The sequence below is a fragment of the Hippopotamus amphibius genome, chromosome 5, assembly GCF_030028045.1.
Source record: "Hippopotamus amphibius kiboko isolate mHipAmp2 chromosome 5, mHipAmp2.hap2, whole genome shotgun sequence".
NCBI classification, from domain to species: Eukaryota; Metazoa; Chordata; class Mammalia; order Artiodactyla; family Hippopotamidae; genus Hippopotamus; species Hippopotamus amphibius.
The window spans coordinates 35,724,031-35,750,669 of NC_080190.1; the positions used below are offsets into that span (position 1 = coordinate 35,724,031).

The 26,639-nt window shown below is 48.1% G+C and overlaps 1 protein-coding gene and 1 non-coding gene across 2 annotated transcripts; both read right to left on the bottom strand.

Moving 5' to 3' along the window:
• Positions 1 to 469: 469 nt before the first annotated feature.
• LOC130854650 (U6 spliceosomal RNA) lies at positions 470 to 576 on the bottom strand. Its single transcript, XR_009054099.1, has one exon. It is a non-coding gene; the product is annotated as a U6 spliceosomal RNA (small nuclear RNA).
• Positions 577 to 21,512: 20,936 nt separating this feature from the next.
• LOC130853853 (cytochrome P450 26A1) lies at positions 21,513 to 24,893 on the bottom strand. Its single transcript, XM_057736260.1, has 7 exons — positions 24,705 to 24,893; positions 24,297 to 24,521; positions 23,758 to 24,048; positions 23,510 to 23,668; positions 22,895 to 23,029; positions 22,138 to 22,290; positions 21,513 to 21,865 (listed from the first exon to the last, which is right to left on the bottom strand). Exons 1-7 carry the CDS (start codon positions 24,891 to 24,893, stop codon positions 21,524 to 21,526), a joined length of 1,494 nt encoding a protein of 497 aa, XP_057592243.1. The 3' UTR covers positions 21,513 to 21,523.
• Positions 24,894 to 26,639: the final 1,746 nt, after the last annotated feature.

The following is a 26,639-nucleotide window of genomic DNA, read 5'->3' on the forward strand; positions in this document are numbered from 1 at the left end:
AAGAATCCGCCTGCCAATGCAGGGGACATGGGTTCAATCCCTGCCCCAGGAAGATACCACAAGCCCATGCGCCACAACTATTGAGCCTGCACTCTAGAGCCCATGAGCCACAACTATTGAGCCCATGTGCTGCAACTACTGAAGCCCACGTGCCTAGAGCCCATGCTCTACAAGAGAAGCCACCGCAATGAGAAGCCCGCTTACCACAATGAAGAGTAGCCCATGCTCATCCCAACTAGAGAAAACACATGTGCAGCAACAAAGACCCAACACAGCCAATAAAATTAATTAATTAATTAATTAATTTTAAAAAAGATTCCTTCATAGAGGAAATCATTATAAAAAAAAGAGAGAGAGAGAGAAAATCTGAAAAACATCCAGAGGGGGAAAAAAGAAACATTAGGCACAGAAGAACACAAGTAAGGATAACAATAGATTTCTTTTTCTTTTCTTTTTTTTTTTTTTCTTTAAAAATATGGAACGCTTCACGAATTTGCGTATCATCCTTGCGCCGGGGCCATGCTAATCTTCTCTGTATCATTCCGATTTTGGTATATGTGCTGCCGAAGCGAGCACAACAACAGATTTCTTGTCAGAAACTGTGCAAGTAACAAGACAGTGAACAAATATGTTTAGAGTACCAAAAACAAAAAAACTACACCTAAAATTCTCTAATTGGTGAAAATGTCTTTCAAAAATACTTTATCAGACACACAAAAGCTGAAAGAATTAATTACAGCAGACATACATGACGTCAAACTTTACAGGAATTCCATCAGGCAGAAGGTAAATGATATTGAATAGCACTACGTGTCAATACAAAGGAACAGAGAATATCAAAAATGGTGACTACACTGGCAAATGCATGAGATTTGTTCCAGTTATACAAACATTTATTTTAAATAATTGATAGTTTTAACCAAAAAATAATAACATACTGAGAGGTTTATATATAATATGCTTTTTATATAGACACAAAATATGAAACAATAATTCAAGACACTGGGTGTCAGACAGCAAAGGACAGTGATCCCTGATAGACAGGGAACAAATGAGGTGAACCCCATGATTACTCCAGCTACTGACTTGAAATATATACATATCTCAATAACAGGCTTAGAGGAGAGGACTGGAATTGGAGGCATATTGTTTTAAGGTTCTTTTCCAAGCATTGGAAAGGGGGTGGGGCAAATGGACCTCTCTGATACTGCTGGTGAAAATGTAAAGTGGTACATCACTTTTAAAAAATCCTCCAAACTGTTTTCCAAAGTTAAACATATGCCCATTGTATGATCCAGTCATTCCACTGCTAGGTATTTAACCAAGATAAATGAAAGCTCATTTTCGTGCAAACACACGTGCATGAATGTTCTTAGCACTTTTATGTGTAATGGCCAAAAACTTGGAGCTAAGTCATCTATCAACAGGTAGGTAGGTGAACAAATTGTGATATATCCGTACAATGGAGAACTACTCAGCAACAATAAGGAACAAGTTATTATACACATAATAACAAATAATTATGAGTGAAAGAATCCAACACACAAAAAAAGACAACCTGTATGATTCCATTTATAGAAAATTCTAGAAAATGCAAACTAATCTATAGTGACAGACCAGTGATTTCCCAGGCATTAGAGGAGCAGGGAGGAACAGGAGAGAGATTGCAAAGGGGTACAAGGAAACTTTTATGGGTGATAGATATGCTTCCTCTCTTAGTTTGTAGTGATAGTTTTATGGGTGTATACCAATGTCAAATTTTATGAAGCTGTATACTTTGTGCTGTTTATTGTATATGAATTATTCTTCAATAGAGCTGTCAAAATATAATATATATAATAAATTTTTAACATCTGCCCCAAATCAGCATTTTCCTTCACCATTTCTTGCAGCAGATGTTTCCCTGGTCACTTCCCGCCTGATGCACAGAGACTGGGATAGAGGCTGGAGTGGCTGTGGTCAGCGAGACACCAGGCTCTGCCCCATCCCCATGTCTCCGCCCCCGTCCCCTATGTCTACCTCATCCTCCATGCCCTGTACAGACTCCAGAGCCTTTCCAGCTCCCTCCCTGACAGCCTGCCTAAAGAGTCAATGGAAAGGAGGAGCAGCCCCCCAACCCCTACCTTGCCCCCACCCACCCCCGCCCCTCTGCCCTTCTCCGTGTGTGGCTCCAACTGCCCCTTCCCAGCTTATCAGTTGTCCCCAACCAACAGCTCCTCCGGGACCCCCTTCTCCTGCTCCAGGCTCTTCTCTCATCTTCCTACGCTGAGGACAGCGCTTCCAGGACCCTCCCTGATTCCTCAAAGCCCCAACCCAGCCCCTTCTGTCAGGCACTTCTGGGCAAGCTGTCCCCCCACCCCCGCTATCATTGCAAGGAGATTGAAACAATTTGGTTCTGCTTAAAGCTTCCGTTTGAGGAGTTTGTCACACATGCTAATGAACAGCCAGGATGACAGAGCAGCCACAAGGACAAAAGGGGCGGGGCTGGCTTCTAAGGAATTCTTGCTGGGCTGACAAGATTTGGACAAATAGACGACTGAGGCCTCTCCTGTCTCTTGGACTTAGGTCACGTCACCTCCCTGAGCAGCTAAGCTCCCAGGCTGTGCTTCTGGGGCCCTCGTGGCCTGGGCAAGGCAGGAAAGGTTGCGTGGGCGGTGCAAACGTGGGAAGTGGGGGGGTGTGGAGGGTGGCAGGGCCCAACTCCTGCCCATTCTGCCCCCTGCGCCCAACCGCAGGTGCTTCTAAGCCAAGACAGGAGGGTTTCAACAAATCAAGACAGTGTTCTTCGCATCTTTTGTCCTTAGTGACCTTTTCCCTTTCTACATGAGTGGCTCTCATGTATTGTACAGCATTCTGAAAATACAGAAAACAGAAGAAAATTAAGCCACACGTGATCCCATCACCTAGAGATAACCATTTGCATTTCTTCCTTATGTTTTCAATGCATATGTTTTCTAAATCAAGAGTAGGCGCATGATAAGAGTGAGGTTTATTGAGCAAGTGCTTCCCTTGCCTAGGTAGGTTATACTAAGCACTTCACGTGGATTATCTTGTTTAATTTTCACAGTAACTCTGAGTGATGATGTAATCACTATTCCCTTTATGGGGTAACTGGGGCTTCAAGAAGTTAAGTAGCTTGCCTAATGTCATCCAGCAATGAAATAGTTGGGCCTGTAGTTCCTGGGATTTCAGCCCGGGAGATCTGATTCCAGAACTGAGCCTCTCACTCTTAGTGCTTTAAAACTGACTAAATATCCTTAAATATCTGAGTCCTTAGCCTTCAGGGTCATTTTAGATGACTACATAGTAGTCTCTTGTTCGGATGAATCATAATTCCCCAGTCCCCTACCAGTGGACACCACGTTGTTTTGAATAATACAGTCTCCAATGAGCATCCTTATAGTTAAATATTTGCTAAAAAACTAAAATTAGAATCCTTGGGTCAAAGAATATGTATAATTTGAAGGCTTTTGATACATGTTGCCAAGATTGTCCTCCAAAAATAATGGACCAAATTACACTTCCTACATCCTATTTCACATAAGACTACAAAGCATTCTTCACTCAAGTGATTAGAGGCAGCTCAAATTCTGCTGCATGAATAATAAAACTTAGATTAATTAGGGGCTCAGGATAGCCCAACCTTTTCCAGTGGAAATTCCATCCCCCCAGAGCAGAACTGGAGCCAGACATTGCGCAGAAAGGAGCCTGGAGCAGAGAGCACAAAACCAACTTCTACTTGATTGAATCAGCTCAGTGATTCTAAATTTCTCAATTGTTTCACCCATTGTCATTGAACAGTCACTGTCAATGATCAAAAGGGAGAAGAGCGTGTGGAATGCCATGAGCCGCTTGGCTGCGGAGTCCAGCGGGCAGCAGCTTGGAGTGGGGAGAGGACAGAGATCTGGGGGTCAGGACCCATGGGTTCTCATCCAGCCCTGGCAGCGCTTCTGAGCCCGAGCAAGACAAGACCAGCCTCATTTCCTTCATCTGCCAATGCTGGGGGCCTGTAGTTTCTGCCAGCTCCAACCCCCTGTGTCCCAGAAGGAGACATCAACAAATACAAACTAACATTTCTTGTGCTCCTACTAGATACCAGGCACATACTGAGCCCTCGGCTTACATCACCACATTTAATCTCTTCGAATCTTGGTTGTCTACTTGGTAGTATTACTTCTGCCAAGTACGTTTTTTTTTGATAGATAGGAAAACTGAGACACAGCAAGCTTGAGAAATCTGCTCAGGGTTGGACTGGGGGCAAATGGCAGAGTCAGAATTTGAATCCAGGACAACCTGACTCACTTCTGGAGGGACTGTGCTTCTCAACACTGGGCTTCTGGCTACTCTCCAGTGATCAGAAAACAAGCTCCCTGGGGGAAGAGCCATGTCTGTACTCTTCCTCACTCTGTCCCCAGCTCCAAGCCCAATGCCACAGGAGGCAGGAAAGATATGTGACTATTCTTTGTCTATTGCCACATAGCAAGTTACTGAAAACTTAGTGACCTGAAACAGCGCCCAGTTCTGTAGGTCAGAAGTCCAGGCACAGAATCACTGGGGTCTCTGCTCAGCTTCACACAGGCTGAAGGCAAGGTGTCAGCCAGCCTATGTCTTCAAGTAGAGCTCGGGATCCTCTTCCAGGATTTACTGACAGAATTCAGTTCCTTGCTATAGTATGACTGAGGTCTCCTTTTTCTTACTGTCAAACAGAGACCTCTTTCAGCTCCTAAAGGCTGCCCACAGGTCCTTGCCACATGGCCCCCTCCAGATGCCCTCTTACACTCTCACTCTTCGAATCTCTTCCTTCAGGGAGGATCCAGCCCCTTTTAACGGCTCACCTGATTAGATCAGACCTACCCAGGATACAGTAAGTCCCCTACAAACAAGTGAGTTCCATTCTGAGTGTGCGTTCGTAAGTCCAGTTTGTTCGTAAGTCCAAGAGAGTTAGCCTAGGTACCCAACTAACACAATTGGCTATACAGCACTGCTTTTATGCTTGTTTCCGGACATCCTGGGCTTGAAATAAAAGATACTGTACTACTGTGCTCTATACAGTACCGTACAGTAGATTACACAAAAGCAAAACCACTTGTAGAGGATGCATGCACATGACAGTGTATGCCAGACCCGTGAACTCAATTACATGATTGAACATGTGACTGCATGCTTGCATCTTTGAAAGTTCGCAACTTGAAGGCTTATACGTAGGGGACTTACTGTCATATCCCTTTGGGTTAATTCCAAAGTCAACTGCTTAGGGACCTAAATCCCTTCTGCCATACAATGCAACCTAAACATAAGGATGACAGGCCACCACAATCATAAATCCCTCTCACATTCAAGGGGAGGGAACTATATAAGATGCATATGGGACTGCCCTGGTGGCGCAGTGGTTAAGAATTACACTTGCCAATGCAGGGGACATGGGTTTGATCCCCGGTCTGGGAAGATCCCACATGCAGCGGAGCAACTAAACCCATGTGCCACAGCTACTGAAGCCAGCACACCTGGAGCCCCGTGCTCTGCAACAAGAGAAGCCACTGCAATGAGAAGCCTGTGCACTGCAACCAAGAGCAGCCCCTGCTCGCCACAACTAAAGAAAAACCCATGCACAGCAATGAAGACCCAATGCAGCCAATAAATAAATTAAAAAAAAAAAAAAAAAAGACGTGTACACCGGGGTGGGAATCTTGGGGGCCATCTTAGAATGCTGCCTACAACAGTGACTGTGGGTGAGAGAACAGATAGCTAATGACTGACCGAAAGCATTATGAATCCACACGCCATGGGGCAACTAGGCCCGCACATCAGAACTACTGAATGCATTCATTCATGCAAAGGAGTGCTCGCCTGTGCAGACAGAAGGGAGGAGAATGTCTTGGAGCACGGACAAGCAATAATAATCCAGACAGCAGTGAAGATGAAAAGATCACACCTTCTTCCTGGGACAACGAATTTTCATGCCGAATCCCACTTCTCTTCCCTTTTCCCACCTCATGGGTGTTTACACCGTCCCCTCTGAGTAGCAGCCTCTCACAGAGACCCACATCTGACCTGGGAAAGTCACATACATGCATCCCAGCCATGAAAGGCACATCCAGCAAGCCACCACCGTCTCAGCCCACCCTGAGCTGGTCCATGAAGAAAGGCACGAATCTCAGCCCCATTTACCCTGTCTCCTCCTTCTAGACCACAAAATAACCCTCATCCCTGACCACATTCCTCCTGAGCATCAGATGGGCCCAGAGAGTTGGACAGGAGAAAAGCCTCCAGAGAGAATGTTCCCGGAGGCGGGGCTGAGACAATCTCCACGGTCAGTTGCCTTTCAGCCTGAGCTAATGACCCCTCAGTCCTCCACGAGCCCGGTGGTGACCATCTCAGGCTCGTGTGCGTAACTTAGGAGGCTTTGCTCGTCTCAGGAAGAAGGCGGAGGCCCGTCCCGGCCTGAAGCTGGGGAAAGCACCACCTCACTCAGCCTTAAGCACACCTTTAGGATCTGACATCTTGGCCCTCGGTGAACTGGCATCTTCAGGCAAGTGAGTTCCACCTCTTTCTGGGATGCCTTTTGGCTGAAACATGTACTCATCCATGCAACAATGATTTCTGGAAGACCTGTGATAGACCAGGTGCTTTGTTCTAGGTGCTGGGGGTACAGTGATGTCAAAATTCAAAGGTCCTTGTCTTCAAGGACCTGTGATTTCGTGAGGAACACAGACTGTGAGCAAGATCAATGAGGAAATGATACGGCATATCAGATGGCGAATCAAGCGCTCTGGAAAAAAACAAAGCCGAGAAAGAGGAGACGGAAGGCACGTGGGAGAAGGAAGCAACGTGAAATAGGGCAGGAGGGAAGCCCACCTGAGAAGGTGACACGTGAGCCAAGTTAGGACTTAAAGGCCTTAAAGGGGTGCGGCAGCTGGGCATGCAAATTGTTGCACGTGCAAAAGCCATGAGACAGGAGTGTGGCTGGTGCGTTTGTGAAACAGCAAGGGGACCAGGCACAGCTGGAGCGGGAGAGAAAGAAACAGGAGGCAGAGCAGCAAGGCGGGCAGGGGCTCCGGAGCACACAGGACCTCCTGAGCTGTTGTCATGCCTCTCTTTGGCTTTTATACCAAAGAAATACCTTGCAGGGCATTGAGGAGAGGGGCACCGTGACACTTCTTGCTTTTTAAAGGGATGATTCTGGCCAATGTGTGGAGAACAAACTGCAGAGGTACATAGGGGTGGGGATGCCTCACTGGGCCAGGGACAGCAGGTTAGGATCTGAAATCTTGGCCCTCGGTGAACATTTCTTGAGTAAGTGAATTGAATGCCGGGGTCTAAAGGCCAGCTGAGAGTCTGCGAAAAGAATAAGACAGAAAAGGAACAAGGGGACACGTTTATCAGGGCCTCAGGAAGCTGGGACTGTGGCTAAAAGATCAGCCAGGTCGAAAGAAGAAGCAAGTGAGATGAGTAACTAGCTGGCCAGCAAGCCCGCAAAGCTCACTGCAGGACACAGTCCTTCAGGTAGATGGAGTTTGTCCTCTCCCAAGCACTTGGGTTTTTTCCACTCACCTAACACTTACTGAGCTCCAACTGCGTAGCAGGCGCCTTGAACAGAGAGCAGTAAACAAGACAATCAAGAGCCTGCTGCTCTGTGGGGACGATGCCAAGCAATCGTACAAATAAGAAATAAAATAATTATGGGTTGTAGCAAGTGCTGTGAAGGATACAGTATTGATATAACTGGGATCTAAGCAAAGATCCAACCAACCAAACAGTGGGGGGAAGAGAGTATTCCAAACAGAGGAAACAGCATGTGCAAAGGCCCTGGGGAAGGGAAATCCACAGTGCTTCTAAGAACTAAAAGGAAAACTCCATGGGTTAGAAAGTTCAGCAGGGGCCTTGGTACTTCCTGTTTAGGTAGTGCAGTTTACTGTGAAGGGCTGTGCAGGAGGAACAGGACTGGGAGAACAGGTGCTTGGAGTAGCAGCAGCAGGTGGGTCCTGAGCTTGAGGGATGCTCACTCTCTCAAGAGACCCCAGGAAAATACTGTCTACACCAGCAGTTCCTGGATTCACTCAGAACTTCAAAGGGCACCAATAACCATTGTTAAATGGTCCAAGCATTTTAAGACATTTATATCTGAAAATGTGATAGGAAGGTGTAGGAGCTTATTTACTGTTAGTTCTTTACCCCATGAGAGTCACATTTCTGCTTAAAAACAGAGAAAGGAGAGAATTAAAATACAGTCATTGCTTGTAGCTGCGGGGGTTTAGTTCTAGGAGACCCCGTGTGTACCAAAGTCCACGGATGCTCAAGTCCTTGCTGTGAAATGGCCATGGTACAGTTGGCCCTTGGTTTTCGGGGGATTCATAATTGAATCTGCAGATATAAAACCTGAAGATAGGAAGGTCCTGACTGTACTATATTCCTTCTAGGTGACACCCCAAAACAAAGGAATTCTATACTAATATTTTTAGCTCAATTTTTGAGTTAAAATAGAAAAGGGAAAAACAAAATCCATGGGAACATTGGGACTTCCCAGGTGGCGTAGTGGTCAAGAGTCTGACTGCCAATGCTGGGGACACGGGTTCGATCCCTGGTCTGGGAAGATCCCACATGCCACAGAGCAACTAAGCCCGTGCACCACAACTACTGAGCCTGTGCTCTGGAGCCCATGAGCCACAACTATTGATCCCACATGCCACAACTACTGAAGCCCATGTGCCTAGAACCCATGCTCTGCAAAAATAGAATCCACCACAATGAGAAGCCCATGCACCACAACAAAGAGTAGCCCCTGCTCGCTGCAACTAGAGAAAGCCTGTATGTAGCAACAAAGACCCAATGCAGTCAATAAATAAACAAACAAATAAATAAATAAATAAATAAATTTTTAAAAAAATCCGTGGGAATGTTAATTAAAAGTTGCCTTCACCATACATTTTTTAAAAATCACATAATATGCCAGTTCTGTTTAAGCTAATGTGAAAAATGTATATTAAATTTATGATATCCCACTAAGGGAAAGATCCTAATTCTCAAAATAATAGAAAAAAACAGGATAGACTGTATTTCCCTGGCCGTGCAGTGGTTAAAACTCCACGCTTCCACTGCAGGGGGCGCAGGTTCTATCACTGGTGGGAGAAATGATCCTGCATGCTGCATGATGAGGCCAAAAAAACCTTTTTTTTTTTAAATTGGGGGGGGGCTGGGGTGTAGAATCCTTCTGGGTGATACAAACAGGCAAACAACATTTGCCAACAGGAAAGATCAAATCCTCTCTTAAGTGATTCTGAAGTAACATCAGCAGCTTCTTCCCAACTCACTACTCTCCTCTCTTTCCTAGAAGCCCTACTCCTCCCAGGCCTGCATGGCAACACCTGACCCCAGCTGGACCAATGAAACTCTCACCCAGGAATCTGGATGGCAACTGAAAGACAGCTTATCAGTCTCGGCAGGTGGGCGGAAGAGGCGGGAGATGGACTCAGTAACTCCTCACAGCCTCATCCTGACCTATAAGTGAGAAGGCTGTCCAGTCCACAAACAGGTATAAGCTCTTTCTGTGGCTGGATCTGGGAAACCCAGGCTCTTCTGAATACTATGGGCTGGGGCTTCCAGGATTCCCATCCAACGGCAGACAAGCACTTTCTCCATCTAGAAAACAGTAGAAGTGCCTCTTGCAGCTCTGCAGCCTATGGCTCCTTAAGATAAAAGCAGTCTGATTGGAAGTTGGAAGGCAGATTTAAATTTCCCACCTCTTATGGACTGAATATTGGTGTGTCCCCCTCCCCACAAATTCATACGTTGAAGTCCTAATCTCCAAAATGACTGTATTTTGAAATAAGGCCTGTGAGGAGTTGATAAGGTTAAATGAGATACTGAGGGTGGGGCCTTAAGCCTATAGGATCGGCATCCTTATAAGAAGAGAAAGAGACACCAGAACTCTCTCTCTCTCTCTCTGTCCTGTGACCCAACAAGAAGGCAGCCATCTGCAAGCCAGGAAGAGAGCTCTTAACCGGGAATTGGGAATTGAGTCCGCTGGCACCTTGATCTTGAACTTCCCAGCCTCCAGAACTGTGAGAAAATTAACATCTTTGAAGACACCCAGTCTGTGGTATTTTGCTATGGAGCCTGAGTTGACTAAAATGCCTCCCCTTCTTCAAAACTGGGCAGAGGAGTCTCTCGTGTGTGGATAGCTGTCCAGCAGCACCGCCTGAAAGCCCCCTGAATGCACACAGCCAGCTTCGAATGGCAGCCACCAGCTTCCCAAGCAGCATGAGCTGGAAGGTTCTTCAGCAAGCACCCCCCCGCCCCGTCCCCGCCTCGGCCCCGGCCCCGGCCCCGCCCTTGGCCACCCCACTACCAGGATCCAGGAGCTGACAAAATTCTGCCAGTCCTCCTGAGTGCCCACCCAGACTCTGCTGGTACATTCCTGCTGCTTCCTTGGTGGGCAGAGGAAGACCCACTTAGCAAATGAGCTGCCTTGGATGCAGGAGCACATTCCAGGACTGACGGCCAAGGAGAACGGGCCCCTTCTGCCGGCTTCCCCAGGCTTTCCTGCTGGGATGTGTGGAAAGTGCCAGACAGGGCTTTGGAGTGTTGGGGAATGGATGGCCCTAGGCCTCTGCTCCAACCAGGCTGCAGTCACCTGGAATTTACATAAAGGCTCCCTTCCCCCTCTTCTCTCTCTTCATCTTAGTTCACCCACAGCCTCCCCCAAAGCTCACAAAACACCATTTTCATTCCATTGTGTTTCCATTCATGCTCAAAGACCTTAATGTTCATTAAGATGGAAGACAGGGATGACAGAGCAGATCTTTGTCCCGTTTGTTTGTTTTAATAATGAAAGCTTGTTTCCTCAAAATTCTATTTTTATCGTTTTTTTTTTTTTTTTTTTAACGTCTCAGCCTCCCTTTATAGCTCTCTCTCTCTCTCAGGCCTACATCTTGCTCTGTGCCCTTTGGAGTTACCTCCTTAAGAGCCTTGAAAAAATAAAACCACAGACGTCTGTCTCTCTCCTCCCTTGGCTTCCAAGATCCTGGCTCCCCAGCTACTCTCCCGCTCCCTCTCTACATGCAGTGCCCGCTGACGGCATTCTCTCCCTCCAAACCTGTGTCCACAAGCCAAGCTCTCCTGAAAACCAGACCCAGCACCTGCCTGGGGACATGTCTACCTGGTGTCCTGTAGGTCTCCTCCCCACAGACCCACCTGTCTCTTCCCCAAACCAGCATCTGCTTCTGGTCCTCGTCCTTCTCAGGGACCTCACCTGTGCCCAGTCACCATTTCTCCTCATTCCCTGATCTACAGCATCACAGAACCCAAGCACATCCACCAGCCAGATGTCTCTGGCTTCTGTCTCCTCCTTGACACACACAATTGTGCCCTAACTTCCTCTCCTCTGAACTTTTCCAATAAGCTCACCACTAATTACCAGCTGGAGAACTTGGAACAAGTCACTTTACCTCTTTGAGGTTCAGTTATCCTCTCTGCAAAATGGGTATAATGACCTCACAGCAAATGGCTGTGGTGAGGATGAACTCTGGTAACGTGCAAATATCAATCACCTAGCAAGTGCCAAACAAACGTTAATTCATCTCTCCTTCCCCCACTTCTTCAGGCCAGTTCTCCATGATGTGGTTTATCCTCTGGGGACAAATCTGATTTCTAGATCTGTAGTTTGCCAAAGACACCCTGCAGTTTTCTGCTTCCAATCATCCAGCTGCAAGAGTATTGAGTGTCTTTTTTTCCCCCACCTTAAACCAAGTTGATATTGTACAAAATGATTTGGTTGTTTTGATTTACCTAAAATTTTCAGGAGGATACCTGAATTTTTTTAAATAATTATGATTTTTTAAAACTTGTCTCAGGAAGTTTCTATAAAACAAAGTAGAAAGAACTCATTCCCATTAAGAATTATTCTTCCTTCCCACTCTGCTTTCGGAAGGATTTGCAATTCAAACTGAGGATAAATTGTATTTTCACTTAGGAAAACACATTCCTTCTAGCAATAAAATTCTCTTTTGAGTAAATCCCCTGCAAAAGAGCCAGATCTTTTTATGTGTAACAATTTAACAGGAAAATGTTATTGATCTCTTTTCCCTTTCTTATTCTTTCCCATCATCTCTTTAATGATGGAAATTTGGAACTGCACAATCTACACACACATACACCTCCTTTGTCTTTTCAGATTTCTTCCCTACAAATCCTCACAAGTGACAGTGATCAGATTTAATTTAAATTATTTTAGCTGACATCAGCTTAGGGCCAGATCCTCAGTATTGAAACGAAATGGAAAATAGAAATAAAATTCATAGCTTCTACTGAATTATCCTGACAATTGCCCAAAGTTCTGTATCTCTCAGGAGAACTGCCTTCAGATCAGTAGAGAAGAAAAGCTGTGTTGGTGAGTAAAGGGACGGATGGCTCTGAAGTGTCGAGCTGAGTGTGTAGGCTCAGGAGACAGATGCTCTAGGCGGGACCCCAGACTGTGCCCCTTAGGAGCTAAGGGACCCTGGATGAGTTGCTAACATCTCCGAGTTTCAGTTCTCTCACTTGAGTTGTTGTGAGGATTAAATTAATTAATTCATGTATAGAAGTTCGGACAGTGCCTGGCACGTACTAAGCATTCAGTGACAATAAGAATCACTATTATTCCAGATAAAATCACTGTCCCATTCCGAGTACTGTAAACCTGGAGGCAGCATAATGGAATGATTAGAACCCTTTACTCAGACAGCCTGGGTTCAAGTTCTGACTCCACTATTTACTAGCTGTGTGACTCCAGCCAAGTGATATAACCATTCTGTGCTTCGGCGGATCCATTTGTAAAAGAGGTATTAAAAATTGTATCTGCATCATGGAAATGTTGTGAGAATGAAATGAGACAATGTGAAATACTTAGCACATATAGTAAATGCTCAATGAAGTCTGGCTGTTAATTAACCTTATTTGCATGGAGTGCAAAGAACAGTAACTCAAAACTGCCTCCCCAACCACATGGAGGTTTTCAAAAGGCTGGTGTTATAAGGTTTTCCACTTTAACTGCTGACTAGGGGCCAAGCTGTATCACAATACACCTCCTATTTGAAGGTTATCCCCAGATAGGTGGGCAGCAAAAGCCCCTTGGATCAAAGGAGGTCAGACAACCCCTCTCTCCTCAATTGGCAGCGGGAGAGTGGGCATATGACCCGGACTCAGCCAATCAGAGGCTCACAGCTGCAAACGTGGTTTCTGAAAGAGAGTGGAGAAGGTTGGAGGTACGAAGGGTCAGAGCGGAGGGGGTACGGGGGCTGAACGCTAGAGTATCATTCACTTCAACCACAGCACCTTCACTTTCTCTCTCCTAAAATTCTTAATTACAAAATCAACACATATTCCTTACACCCGGAAGAAGTATCCATGAATGTACTCAGAAAGTGTGATTCATCTCTTTGCAAAATATCCCCCTCAATTTTCCCTGCCAATAACCTAAGTCCCTCTGCAACTTTTTCTCCCTACTTAACAGTACATCGTAGCCATCCCTCAAGGTCAATGGACTCTATCATATGCACCCTATTATGGCTCCATAACTTTCCATAACATAAATAAACCACTATTTTTTCAAACATTCCTCTTCAGATAGATACCTTTTTGGCTATCCGTTACAGCTTTAAATGCACATTCTCATTGACCCAGCAGCCTCACTTTCAGGACTCAATCCTACAGAAATAAAGCACCAGTTTGTAAATAAGGCTGCACAAACAAGGTTACTTACTGACTGCCAGTTGCTTGGATATAAGAAACTGGAAATAACCTAAATGTCCAGAAATCTTCCCTAATCTGTGTTTTCATGGCATTTTGTTTGGGGGGGGGAGGGGGGCTGTATTTCAACTGTGAAAAGTGATTTATGAAAACCACTACTCAAACCCAGGTGAGAACTGGGAACTTTAGGTTCCTTCCAACAAGGAAACTTTAGATGACTTTCACTTGGGGGAATCTGGAAGGCAGGAAGCAAGAAATAAGATGTGTATGTCAAGGTCAGATTACCACAGCACAAGTGGGTCATTGTTAGATCTATTTCACCCACATGGACAGCAAATCTGAATCCTCAGAAAGCCTAAGTTCAGGTTTTGCTCCTGTTCAGAGAGTCCTAGACCACAATGTGCCTAAGAATCACCTGGGACTCTTGTTAAGCTGCAGATTGATTCAGCAGGTCTGGGATGGGTCTGAGATGTCACATCTCTAACAAGCAGCCAGGCAATGCAGATACTGCTGGTCCACAGACCATGCTTTGAGTTGTGAGGATTCACTCACACCTGCTGTCTGAATTGAATTTTACAATACTGTGGTTAATTAAGGTGACTAACCATCTGACTTTTCCCAGGACTATTCAGTTTTTGCACTGAAAGTCCTGAGTATGGGAAATAGGACAGTTGGATTAGAGTCGAGTCAGATAACTTAGAGGCCTGAGAAGTAATGTAAATGAATGAAGTGGGCTGATGGGAGACTTTGACAAACAGAAGAGCTTAAACCCTTAGGCTCTACCCAAGAGTCTCCAACTTGCAACTTCCCTGCACATGACCCCTCAGGCTCCATCCAGCTGAGAAATTCTGTCAATAGAGGTTTTCTGATGGCAGTTTAAGTTCCCATAGGTGATGGGTCACTATGAAAATATTAGAAATCAAGGATTGCCCCAAAAAAGAGATGAAAATGCTTCTAAGAGAGATCAGGAAAAGAGTCTACTCACCCACTCGAAAGCTGAGTATGGTAGCCAGCCTCCAAGATGGCCCCCAATGGTCCTCACCTCCTTGCATTCACATCCTTATGTGGCCCTCTCCTACAATGCACAGGGATCCACTGTGTCACCAATAAGATACTGTGGAAATGGAGCGTGACTTCCAAGGTCAGGTCATGAAAAATACGGAGGCGTCAGTATTGCTGCTTTTTTAGACCCCTTGCTCTGAAGGAGGTCCCCTGCCACGCTGTAAGGATGCTCAGGCAGTCCTATGAGAAATTCATACAGCAAGATACTGAGACCTCCTGCCAACAGCCCTGCAAAGGAGCCATCTTGGACGTGGATCTTGCAGCTTCCGCCGAGCCTTCAGATGATGCAGCCCCGGCCAACATCTGAACTGCAACCTTCCGAGGCGCTCGGAGGTGGAACCGCACAGCTGAGCCGTTCTTAATCAAGCACTCTGAAGACTTCAAGGATCCAAGCCCCAAGATGTTGCAAATTGGTAGCCATCAGGGCCACAGGCAAGTTTTTTTCCGCCTGCACATTTTAAAAATGGGAATTCGTTGCCAACCATAAACATCAGGATATTCCTATGCAAATCTAGATTTCCAGCACCTCTGGAAAAATTGGACGTGCTTCCGTTCCTACAGGTCAGGATAGGCCAGACGCAGCAGCACCTGCCCCTGTTGAGGGGCCTGGTATGCCCTGCTTCAGCATACCCACCCCACCCCCCAGCTGTTTCCCTTCCTGGTTCATGTCACTTGTTAAGTTACCCCCTGACTCTCCTGAGTCTGTGATCCTTGACTTAGAGATCAGAATCTTTTTATTGGTGGTTCTCAAAGTGTGGTCCTGGGACCAGCTGCATCAGTGTCACCTGGGAACTAGCTAGAAATGCAAATTCTTGGGTCAATCCACAAACTCTGGGGGTGAAGCCCAGTAATTTGTATTTCAGCAGGCCCTCCGGGGGATTCCGACGCATGCTAACATTGAGAACCACTGTTTCTCGCACATAAGATCTCTTGCTTTTGGAAACTGTATCAGTTTCCTAGGGCTGTCATTTTAAAATGTACTATAGGGACTACCCTGGTGGCGCAGGGGTTAAGAATCTGCCTGCCCATGCAGGGAACACGGGTTCAATCCCTGGCTCGGGAAGATCCCACATGCCGCAGAGCAACGAAGCCCATGCGCCACAGCTACTGAAGCCTGTGCTCTAGGGCCTGCATGCCACAGCTACTGAGCCGTGCGCCTAGAGCCCGTGCTCCACAACAAGAGAGGCCACCACAATGAGAAGCCTGAGCACCGCAGCTAGAGAAAAGCCTGCGTGCAGCCAAAAAAAATAGGACTACAACCTGGGTGGCTTAGAACCACAAAATTGATTGTCTCACCGTTCTGAAGGCAGTTCTCGTCTAGAAGTCTGAAGTGGGCTCCCTCTGAAACCTGCAGGGGAATCCTTCCTTGACTCTTCCTAGCTTCCGTAGGTTTGTCAGGAGGCTTCAACGTTCCTTAGATTGCAGATATGTCACTTCTGTCCTCCATCTTCACGGGGCATTCTCCACACGTGTCTTCACATCATCTCCCCTCTGTGTGCGTCTCCCTGCGCCCCAGTTTCCCCTTCTTATAAGGACTCCAATGAGATTGGATGAGGGCACAGCTGAAGACCTCATTTTAACTTGATTACCTCTGTAAGGACCCTATTTCCAAATAAGGTCACATTCTGATGTACTGAGGGTTAGAACTTCAGCCTTTTTTTTCCCCAGGAAGGGAGATACAATTTAACCCATAACAGAAACCATTTTCAGCTGTTTAGTAGAAGAAACAAAAAGTCTGAGGGTCCAGCTTTACCAACCTGCAGACTCAGCCCCCGGCCCCACCGGAAACACGGACACTCTGTAGCCAGGTACTCGCAGAGGCACAGTAAGAAGCAAGAAGTTGTAAGCAATTTAGTCTCCAATAATCTGCTCACCTGCCCTTTATTCCTGACACATATATAAATAAACAATATGGAGTGTTTAACTGAAGACTAATGCTACCATGTACCAGACACCAGACTGCCAGTCCTGATCCTCTGTTGTGACCTTAAATTTCTTTGAGCCTCAGATTTCTCAGCTGTAAACTGAGGGGCTTGGGTGATCTATCCATAATCTCCCTTCCAATCCCAGAAGTCTGTGACTAATTGACAATTAAATGAAACTTTCTGTTTCAAAATACCAAATCCCCTCCTCTATCATTAAATAAATCACTGTTATGTTGGATGGTATAGCTGTAGTTAATGAATCAATCAATGTGTTTTGTCAAATGTCTGTTGTAAGCAAAGTACCTTGTCCTCTTTTCACAAAGCATTTGAATTAAATGAGTCTGTTAGTGACCAGATAAAATTCTTGAAGCATCTATGGTCAGAAATGAGTGAGTAGATTCCTGACCGCTTGATAGACTAGGGAGGGGCCTGGCAGTGGTGAGAAATTGTAAGGTGTGGGTCAGCTTCTGTGCTGCGGTGTATGGTTATGAATTTTGCAACATGAAAACCCTCACCCAGAAAACCCACCATGTAATCCAGGGCTAAGTTTCCACTCTGTCCCAGGGTTCTAACTCAAGTTGACTCTACTTCAAAAGAAGGAAAGCTTGTTTGGCCAAATACCCATGGAGCATCAGTTTCAGGAATGTGACATGCTGTTAAACCGCAGCCGTGTAAGCTTGCGGCCCCTGAGATTTTCCAAGGATGAAAGTTTCACTTTTCAAAGAAAAACATGGCACCGCGAAGCTGGAGAGACATAAGGTGAATGGCGTCGATTGGCCCCAAGAAACATTCTCTCCCAAAGAACACCTCTTATGTGTGAGTGAGTTCTGGGGGAGGGCAGGGAGGTACATGAGAATGGGCTGAATTTACAAGATTCCAACGATGAGACACAGCTTCTGCCTTTGAGTAGCTTTTCCAGGAGGCAGAGAGAGAGAACAGTTGGGCAGAGTCCAATGTCAGCAAGCAGCATGGTAGAGGTTGGGAGCATTGGGAAGCATCTCAGGGTATCACCCCAGAAGCCAGGTCAAGTGGACGGTCAGCATGGCACAGCTGGGAGAGGCCTAGGGGGTGCAGAGCAGATGCAGGACCCAGAGCTGCAAGCACTAGGTCACGGGGCAGGAGAGAGGTCTCCCAGCGATCAACACAGGGATTCAGTGTCTCTGTGAGGACACGTGTCAGACTCCCTGCATCCCAGCTCCACATTTGGCTTGCAGCTTTGGCAGAATGATCACCAAGGACTGCTGAATGCCTCTGGAAAAGGATGTCAGGATGTCCCATCTCCCTAGATTGGCGTTAACCTGCATTTCAAAGTAAAGAAAGTATCTGAGCAATTGAATTACTACAGAATCAAGTCTCAGAGAATCACAAATCTTGAATTTTGGAAGGGAATTTGGGAATCATGTAACCCAACCTCTCCCTCCGTGTCAGAATCCTTATGGCCGCTCGGTTATCCGGCTTCAGTTTGGATGCCTCCATTGACAGGGAGCTTGCTGTCTCACACAGCAGCCCCGTGTTATCACCAAAGGGCTCTAGTTGTCTCAATATGTTTCCTTATATGGTATTAACATGTCCTTCCTTCTTGCTTACCCTCCTCAGTGTGTGCTCTGTCCTTCAGAACAGGTCTGAACCTGCATTTACTGCAGCAGCCCTTTAACTCTTGGAAGGTGGGGCCTCCACAACCTCTTCAAACATTCCTAGCTCCTCGCACAGTCCTTGTGTGGGGTGGCTCCTGGACCTGGTGAGGGTCATCTGAACCCTGACTAGTATGCCCACATCCTCCTAAAAACGTGGGCCCCACTCCCTGAAAAAGTGAGCCACTTTCCAGGGATAGTGAAAGCAACACAGGTCAAGTCACAGGCAGTACATGGGCAACGCTCAAAACCAGAGCCAGCTGACCTCAGAGACACCATGGATAGAGGCTATTTCAGAAACTAAACGATGGTCCCAGATCAACCCCCCCCCCCCCCCCCCCCCGGGTTGACCCTGCAGAGGGGCCAGGCAGCCATGACCAGGCCTGAGGCTGAGGATTTGCTAAGCTCTGGGTGATTGTAGCCTCTCACTGTCTAGGGTAAAAGCAGGCCCTGGGCCAAAGTCTGTGAATGCTGGATTTCATGGACACTGGTGGGGAAACCACTGGGTGCTGAGCTTGGCATAGAAGGGAGAAGCCCGCCCCCTTGTGGAGCTCTTGGGGGTGGCAAGGTACCAAAAGCACCCTGAAACCTAGGAGATGAGGGGTCTGAGGGAAGCAGCTGCTTCCTGTCACTGCTCCCATTGCCCCAGGTGCCCCAGAGAATTGATCCCAGACTGTCACAGGGCAAGGGAGTGGTGGCAGGGACACAAGGGAAGTTAGGAGATGGAGACTGCTGGGACTAGTCGTCTGGCAACAGAAAGTAGGAGACAAATCAGGCAGGTGTTATTAGATATTGGGGGAAAAAAAAGAAAGAAGAAGGAAAGGGCAGCAGGAGGCCTTTCCTGGTTCTGCCGCTCCCTGGGTGTCCCCAGACAAATCATAGTCCCCCTCTGTTCCTCCCAGGGCTAAGCCGGGTGAAGACTACTATCTCTCTAAATGCTGGTGCTTTATAGACGAAGCTGGACGCCTTCGTACGCCAGTCCTGACAGTGGTCTGTCCTTGGTGGCGCCATACCCCTGACTGAAGAGAAGAGGGGATGGGAGGCAGCCCAGGCAAGGGGTGCGTGTGGAAGGAGAGATGGAGGGCACCAACTTGACCAGCTGGGCAGGTCCACCCAAGGCCCAGGAGGGCACAGCACCCTCCATCACTGTGCCAGGCCCCTGGGAGCCCCAAAGAGTCCTTTCTCACAGTGGTCTCCCCTCCTTCCACAACTCTGGCCAAGTCTAAACTTAGGAAAGTGACCTCCTCCGGAAACGCTTCTCCACTGGATGATGCGTGGACGCTGACCCAGAGGAGCCCGGGCCGTAAAACACGCTTGCCTCAGACGATGAGACCCAGGCCCAGCTAACGTCCACATGGCAGCCCACAAACACCGATCCTGCTTCAGGTGCACACACACTGAAACTGCCTTTACTCAGCACTAAGCGCATTATCAAAGATTGTGTCTTTAACGTACTTTCGAGATAAATTCTGCTTCGACTCTGTAATCGATGAGTATAATTAGGCTAAGTGTAGCCCTGGGAAATGCAAGCCAGAAGCACTTTCCTCAAAGCGCTCCGGATAAAAAATAAAGGTGGATTTTAAAAATTAAATTACATGCTAAATGGCTCAAATTTCTTTCTGCACTACACTCATAGAGACACACGGTCACAGAGTCACCCAAGATGGGGTTTTGAAACACTGACTGTCCTCTGGCAAAAAGTATTGAAACCCTTAAAAAAAGACCTTGTATAAATTATCTGAAATAATGTCCTCAGGCTAGTGTGCTCCTAGCTGGAATGATCCAGGGTAAAAGGTATGGGGGGAGGGTCAGCTTTGTACACCAGGGTACACTAAAGCTTTGGCTGGGAAAAAAAAAAAAAGCCTGTAATTTCTCATTTAAAAAAAAAGACATTATAAGGTTATTATAAGGTATTATAAATTATTCTGTAAACACCCCTTAAAAAATCAGAGGATTCCAACCTAAAATTAACAATCCAAGTTCCACCTAAAAAACTAAAGTCAGGTAGAACATATAATTCTCATTGTAGTCAGGACATTTTCCAACACCTATTTAGACCACCCAGTTTTTCTGCAGTATTGCCAAATTCTAAAATTGTAATGAAAAATTTAAAGTCCAAAACCTACAAGCCATCAGAGGTTCAGTAAGCAGATTGTGTCATTTCAAAACTGAAAATGTGCTTGCATAAGCAAGTCATCGGGCTAACCTTTCTGGATTGAGAGTCTGGCCTTCAGTTCAGAACATGGCTATGCCAGGGTCAGAAATGTGACAAAACTGCGCTTTCGCGGAGGTTAGCCAAGGTTCACAGGGTCATGACTGGGCCATTTTATCAGTCACGTCAGGCTCACACCCTATTGCCTGGCATAGATAAAAACTTTATCTGTCAGTTTGCTAAATCTACTCCTCCTGCCTTATTTTCAATAAAGAAAACCTGGACTCGCTTATCTAAACCAGAGACTGGCCTTTTCCAATACTGTTTTCATATGTGACTTCAGAGTAAAGGAAACACGCCAGTGATCTGGGGTCTCATTTTAGTCAATAACTTTGTCTTACCTAAAACTTTAATTTCAGAAAACAGTTATGGCACTGTACGACACCATAGATTTATTATGTTTATTAAACATACTAAGTTTATGGCTGAAGGTGTTATATTAGAAGACGATCATCTCAAAGTGTTATCTTTTCAAATTCAGCTTTCCCTAAAGTAAAGCAAACCTCTCCCAAAAATTTTAATTAACTTTGATAGATTTTCCAAATAGGGAATCAAGTTATCATTGAAAAATTTACAAAATTACCTTTAGACTAACTCATACACATGTAATATATACTTTCTCATAACTAAGAGAAAAAAACAGCTAAAGTTTCTTCCTCTCAGAAAATAGATATACACAGATGACAAAGCCATGCATGTAGACATTTAGAAATCTGGTTAAATATACAAATATAAAACCAGGGAGTTTTCCCTCATAGGACTATTAAAATCAAGACAAGCACCTTCAGATTTACTTTATTCGTAAACTATCCAAATTCATTATTTTAATATTTAAAGACTGGTCCTGTAGAAGGGACACATAAATATTATAATATACATTTAGAAATTAAATATAATGAAATCAACACGACACTAGGTAAAAACACATATGTACACTTCAAATAAGTCTGAGGTCTGGGTACTCCCGCCCGTCAGATCTCCCCCTGGAAACGGGTGAACCTTGCCGGGAGATCATCCACGGGATACACGGTGGGACTCGTTTTCATTGTAGGAGGTCCGTTTAGAAGCTGCCAGTCACAATGCCTGGCCAGCTCCACTGTAAATATTTTGAGAAGAATTTTTGCAAACTCCTTCCCTACACAGCTCCTAAGGCCCCCTCCAAATGGAATGAAGCTGAACCTGGATGCATCCTCTGGGTGAGGCAGCAGAAAGCGGTCAGGATTGAATTCCTCCTTGTTGGTAAAGATATCGGCAACATCGTGAGTATCGCAGATACTGTAGATAACATTCCAGCCCTTGGGAATCTGGTATCCCTGCGAAAGATGATGAAGTCCAAAAGGCTGACAAACCGGAATTCAACTTTCAACAGAAAAAAATCTATCGCTGATATCCTTGCAGGAGTTATGAGTTGAAAGAAAGGAGAAGGGGGAGGTGGAAAGAGAAAAAGAGAGACAGACAGACATTCAGGGGCGGGACAATGTTATCAAAAGCCTAAGAAATTTAAGTCAAAGCACAGGCAAACAACGGGAAATTTAAAACTACAACACAAAAGGTAGGGGCGGGAGGGAGAGAACTTTTAACTTACATTTAATTCAAAAGTCTTAAGGGCAACCCGAAACCCTCCTGGAACTGGGGGATTCAGTCGAAGGGTCTCTTTAATAACACACCCAATGTATTTAAGCTGTTCCAAAATTTCCACGTCCAACTTGTTGTCTTGATTGCCCTTGCAAAGTAAACCCTATCAAAACAGTCACAGAGAGGTGAATGGTTATTCTGTGCTCCAATAAAATCAGCCCAGCAGACGTAAACAGGGCTTAAGTGGCGGCTGGACCCAAAGGGCCTCATGATGGGAGAGTGTGGGGGGAAACAGCAGTTAGTGACCATTTGCCTCCACCTCTGGGCCCAAGTCCACTATCTATTTACAATTCCAAGAGAATGCTGCTCACCAGTTAGAACCACCAAGTTTCTCCCCTCCCCCAATCACCACCACCACTGCTGGCAGCCACCTAGGAGTTCCCCATTCATACCCTTGAACACACAAATCCAAGAAAGTGGAACCTATCTGAAAATCTCCAATGTTCTGCAAAAAGTGGAGGAGAGGCAGAAATACAAGTGTGAACCCTGCTGGAGGAGAATCACAGCTCCAGATTCCTTCCTTTTTATTCAGAAAGCTAATTCTCTTTCCCACCATCCAACCCACCTCTTGGCGCTGCACTTCCAAAATACTCAAGGAAGGCAGCACACTTACCTGTTGGGAAGTTGGCTAGAGAGCTGCTGAGTCTCTTGGGCGAATATCACCACCACCACCATCACCACCACCTCACCCCACCCAGTCCCCCTACCTTACTCTTCAGCTCCTCTCGGACTTTCTGGAGAACACGTGGGTAGAGCCCCAGGTAAGTGATCAGAGATGTAGCTGCGCTGGCCGTGGTTTCATGTCCTCCAAAGAGAAGCTCAGTTGAAGATTGCTTTAGTGCCTGAGTGCATTAAGACAAACGTTTTGACAAGTCTGCATGCAGTTTTACAGAACTACTACTCAGAATAGAACTCAGGGTTCTGGAGGAAAGATAAGAAGGGCCGAAAGTCGACAGAACATCCATTTAAACAAAATGCTAAGACCCTTTAGTTCAACCAGAGCAGTTGGGCCAGTAAGATCCCACTCTGCCAGGAAGTCTTATATTAAAGCCTTAGTTGTATTATAATCACCCAACATTATTTACATCTTGAAAATTCCAACTTTCCCCTTAAAACCTGGAAGGGATAGGGGATGAAGCCTCTCCCCACGGCTCTCCGGACCCAGTGTCTCATCCTCTGGGTCCCATCCCTGGGGTCTGGGCGGGCTTCCCACTCTGGGAATCTGGGCCCCAGGCGAGCTCTTCGGGGACCCCAGGAACTCCGCTCGCTCGGAAAGTCAGGGGATCAAACTCCGCCGCGCCTCTCCAGAAGCTGCCACTCACCTGCATGTCCAGCCTCTCTCCCCTCTCCCACGAGTGCTCGATCAACAGCTGCAGCGCATCTTTGCAGCCCCCGGCCGCCTCGGCCGCCCGCAGCCCGTGGATCTTGGCGCGGATGTTCTCTTCGATGCGCGCGTGGATGAGGTTCCGCGCCTTCAGGCCCTGAGCCCAGAGAGCGCAAGGCGGTGAGCAGAAGCCGGGACCCCGCGTCCCCGGAGCCCCTAGCGCCGCACCCTACATGCCGCCCTTACCCGGTACAGTCCGCTGAAGGGCACGTCTATGGGCAACGAGAAGAGATTGCGGGTCATTTCCTCGAAGGCCTCTACCAGCTGCTGCTCAGCTTCCCCGCCGCTCGCCAGCCGGGACTCACAGCCCAGCAGGATGCGCATGGCGATGCGGAACATAAGGCGCTTCACCTGGGGGTAGACCAGGAGGCCGCGCTCGCCGCAGCTCAGCCACTGCTGCAGGTAATTGTCCACTTCTTCGGCGATCACTGGCACGTAGCACTGGAGCGCCTCGCGGCTGAAGGCCCGCATAATCACCTGAGCGCCGAGGAGGGAAGTGTTAAAACCGGGCCCCATCCGCCTCTCTTGCCTTCCAGGATCCCCTTCCAGACACCCACACCTCCAACCAGACCCAAGGCGCTTCTCGGCAGGGAAAGCTACACTGGGTTTGCGAGGGTCCCAGCCGATGCCTTATGCAGCTGGCGCTCGCCCAGCACCTATCTGCCTGAACCCCTGGCGCGAATCGGGTCCCCCTTCCTGTCCAGGCGCCGCCACCCCGCCCTCACCTTCTTGCGCTGCTTGTGCGAGGAGTCGTGCAGATTGGAGAGACAGCCGGAGCCCAGGATGGTGCGCACCGACGCGGGCCAGTGGACCGACACTAGCCGGTGCTCCCCAAGCAAGATGCGCCGCACGTTGTCCGCTCCCATCACCCGCACCGTGGGCCTCCCAAACAGATGCGTCTTGTAGATGAAGCCGTATTTCCTGCGCTTCATCTGCAGGAACTTCCTTCGCTGCGAGAGGAAAGCGGCGGAGAGAGGCGGGCGTCAGGGGGCGCCGGGGAGCGCCGAGCCTCCGGCTAGTCCTCATCCTAGCCCGTCACCTCCTTCCCGGGGGCGCCTACCCCGGCTTCAGTGGAAGCCTGGAGCCGAGTCGGGCTCCGGAGAATCGTCCTGTCCCGCCCCAAGCTCCCTTACCTGAAGGACCATCTGCAACGTTTCCCCAAAGAAGGGGAAGCCCATAGTTCCGGGGGGCAAAGGGAGGGCGCAGCTGCGGTCCCGGCTGCTCACGCAGTACAGGTCCCAGAGCTTGATCGCGGCCAGGAAGAGCAGCAGCGGTAGCACAAAGGTGCAGAGTGCACTGGCCAGCAGTGCTGGGAGCCCCATGGCGCGCTGCGACTTTCCGCGCCACCTGCCGCCGTCGCCAGCGCCCGAACCCTGCCGCGCGCCCGCTTTATAGGCGGCCCAGGTTGCTGCCCACGTTAACTTAGACAAATTAGTTCACCCAAAGTTCATCTTTAATTGCGGATTGGGCCCCTGGCTCCTCCCCCCGCGAGGCGCTGCCCAAAATCTTTAACCGTTTGTTCCGCGCCGAGGCAGAGGCGGCGCGGTGGCGGCTTCCCTCGGAGCGCGCCTCCTGGGGTGCGGGGGCTAGGAGCAGCCTGCTTCCCCCATACAAGGTGTGCGGGGCTCCGGAACGGCGGCAGAGGCCGACCCAGGCTCGGGGGAGCGGGAACTCCAAGCCCTGGTCTCTTTGGAATCCCTCCCTCCGGCCCCGACAGGCGGTCCCAGACCAGAGCTGCTTGCACTGGCTTTCCGCTGACAGGCGCCGTGTGGGCCACCTTCCACCTGCTAGGGAAGCAAAGGCAAGTGCGTTCAGGGATAGTCCAGCTGCCTCGTCCCATAGGTGGGGAAACTGAGGTCCAGAAAGCAAAGCCTCCCCACTCTTCCAAAGATTCCGCAGAAGAGCCCAGGGCCAGGACCCAAGCGAGAGTCGCGGGGAGTCATGACCGTCTCACCATAGATTCCCAGCTCCCCAAACACTTGAAGGAGGCCCACGCTCATGAAGTCTTTGGAAGGTCCTACTTAAGGTACAAGAGAGGCACCGGATCTTCAGGACCCAGGTGCAACCCTGCACAAGTCTGAGCCCGAACTCTGACTTCCCAGTGGGGGACCGTAGGGGCAATTCTTCCGCGGCTCGGCGGCAACCAGAGTTCTGCGACCTGGCCACAGTCGGCCGGATTCCGAGGGCCCTGGGGTTAGCAGCTCCAGCTAGGCAGAGGAGAAGTGGGTCCTTAGCCCTGGCTGCATAAGGACACCGAGATGGAGGATGGATGGAAAGCCCGGACTCTGGGCTCTGAGTCCCGGCTACATCTCTACTTGAATGACCTTGGGCAAGTCACCGCACATCCTTGCGCCTGTTTCTTCCTCCTTAATAGGGAGGTGATCATTCCTGACCTGTCTACACCTTGGAGAAGTTGTGAGTTTCCAAAATGGGCTTCCGGTTGCAAATACTATTCCCAGCTCCAGGCACTCACTCTAAGCTACCTCCCCAGGGTGACCTGGGCTCCGGGCACTAGAGCCATTCTCCTCTCTCCCAGCTCCCACCCGGCAGAAAGTACCCAGGTGAGAGGCGTGCTGGCTCCTAACTCAGGCCTCTGCCGGCAGCTGATAAGAGTGTTGAGGGAATCAGTACTGGGAAGTGGGTTTTCTGGCCTTTGCCCAACTATACAATCGGCTGCTCCTGCAATCAATGCCTGGAGCTCCGGCACTGCGGGGAGCGCACGTGCGCTCCCCGCTTCCCACCTGGTCGAGCCAGTGGGACTGGGTCCGGACTGCCTCAGACCAGTCAGGGCCACACGCTCTCTTGGTTTGAGAGCTTAACCTACCAGCCGCGCCGAAAACGAAACAATGAAGTACGTTTGTTTAAAAGTGAAGATCGGCTCTCCCAAGAGCACGCCTCACTCATTGGAAAGCTCCCCTTGGAGATAGAAAATACTTTGATCCTGAGAGCTGTTAAATACGCGGCGCTGCCGCCTTGGTCCCCAAACCTGGCGGGCTGGGAAGTGTCTGTCTGCGGAGTCGCAGGGACCGCACACTCGCCGAAACGCTCCAAGCCTAGGTCGCCCCAGG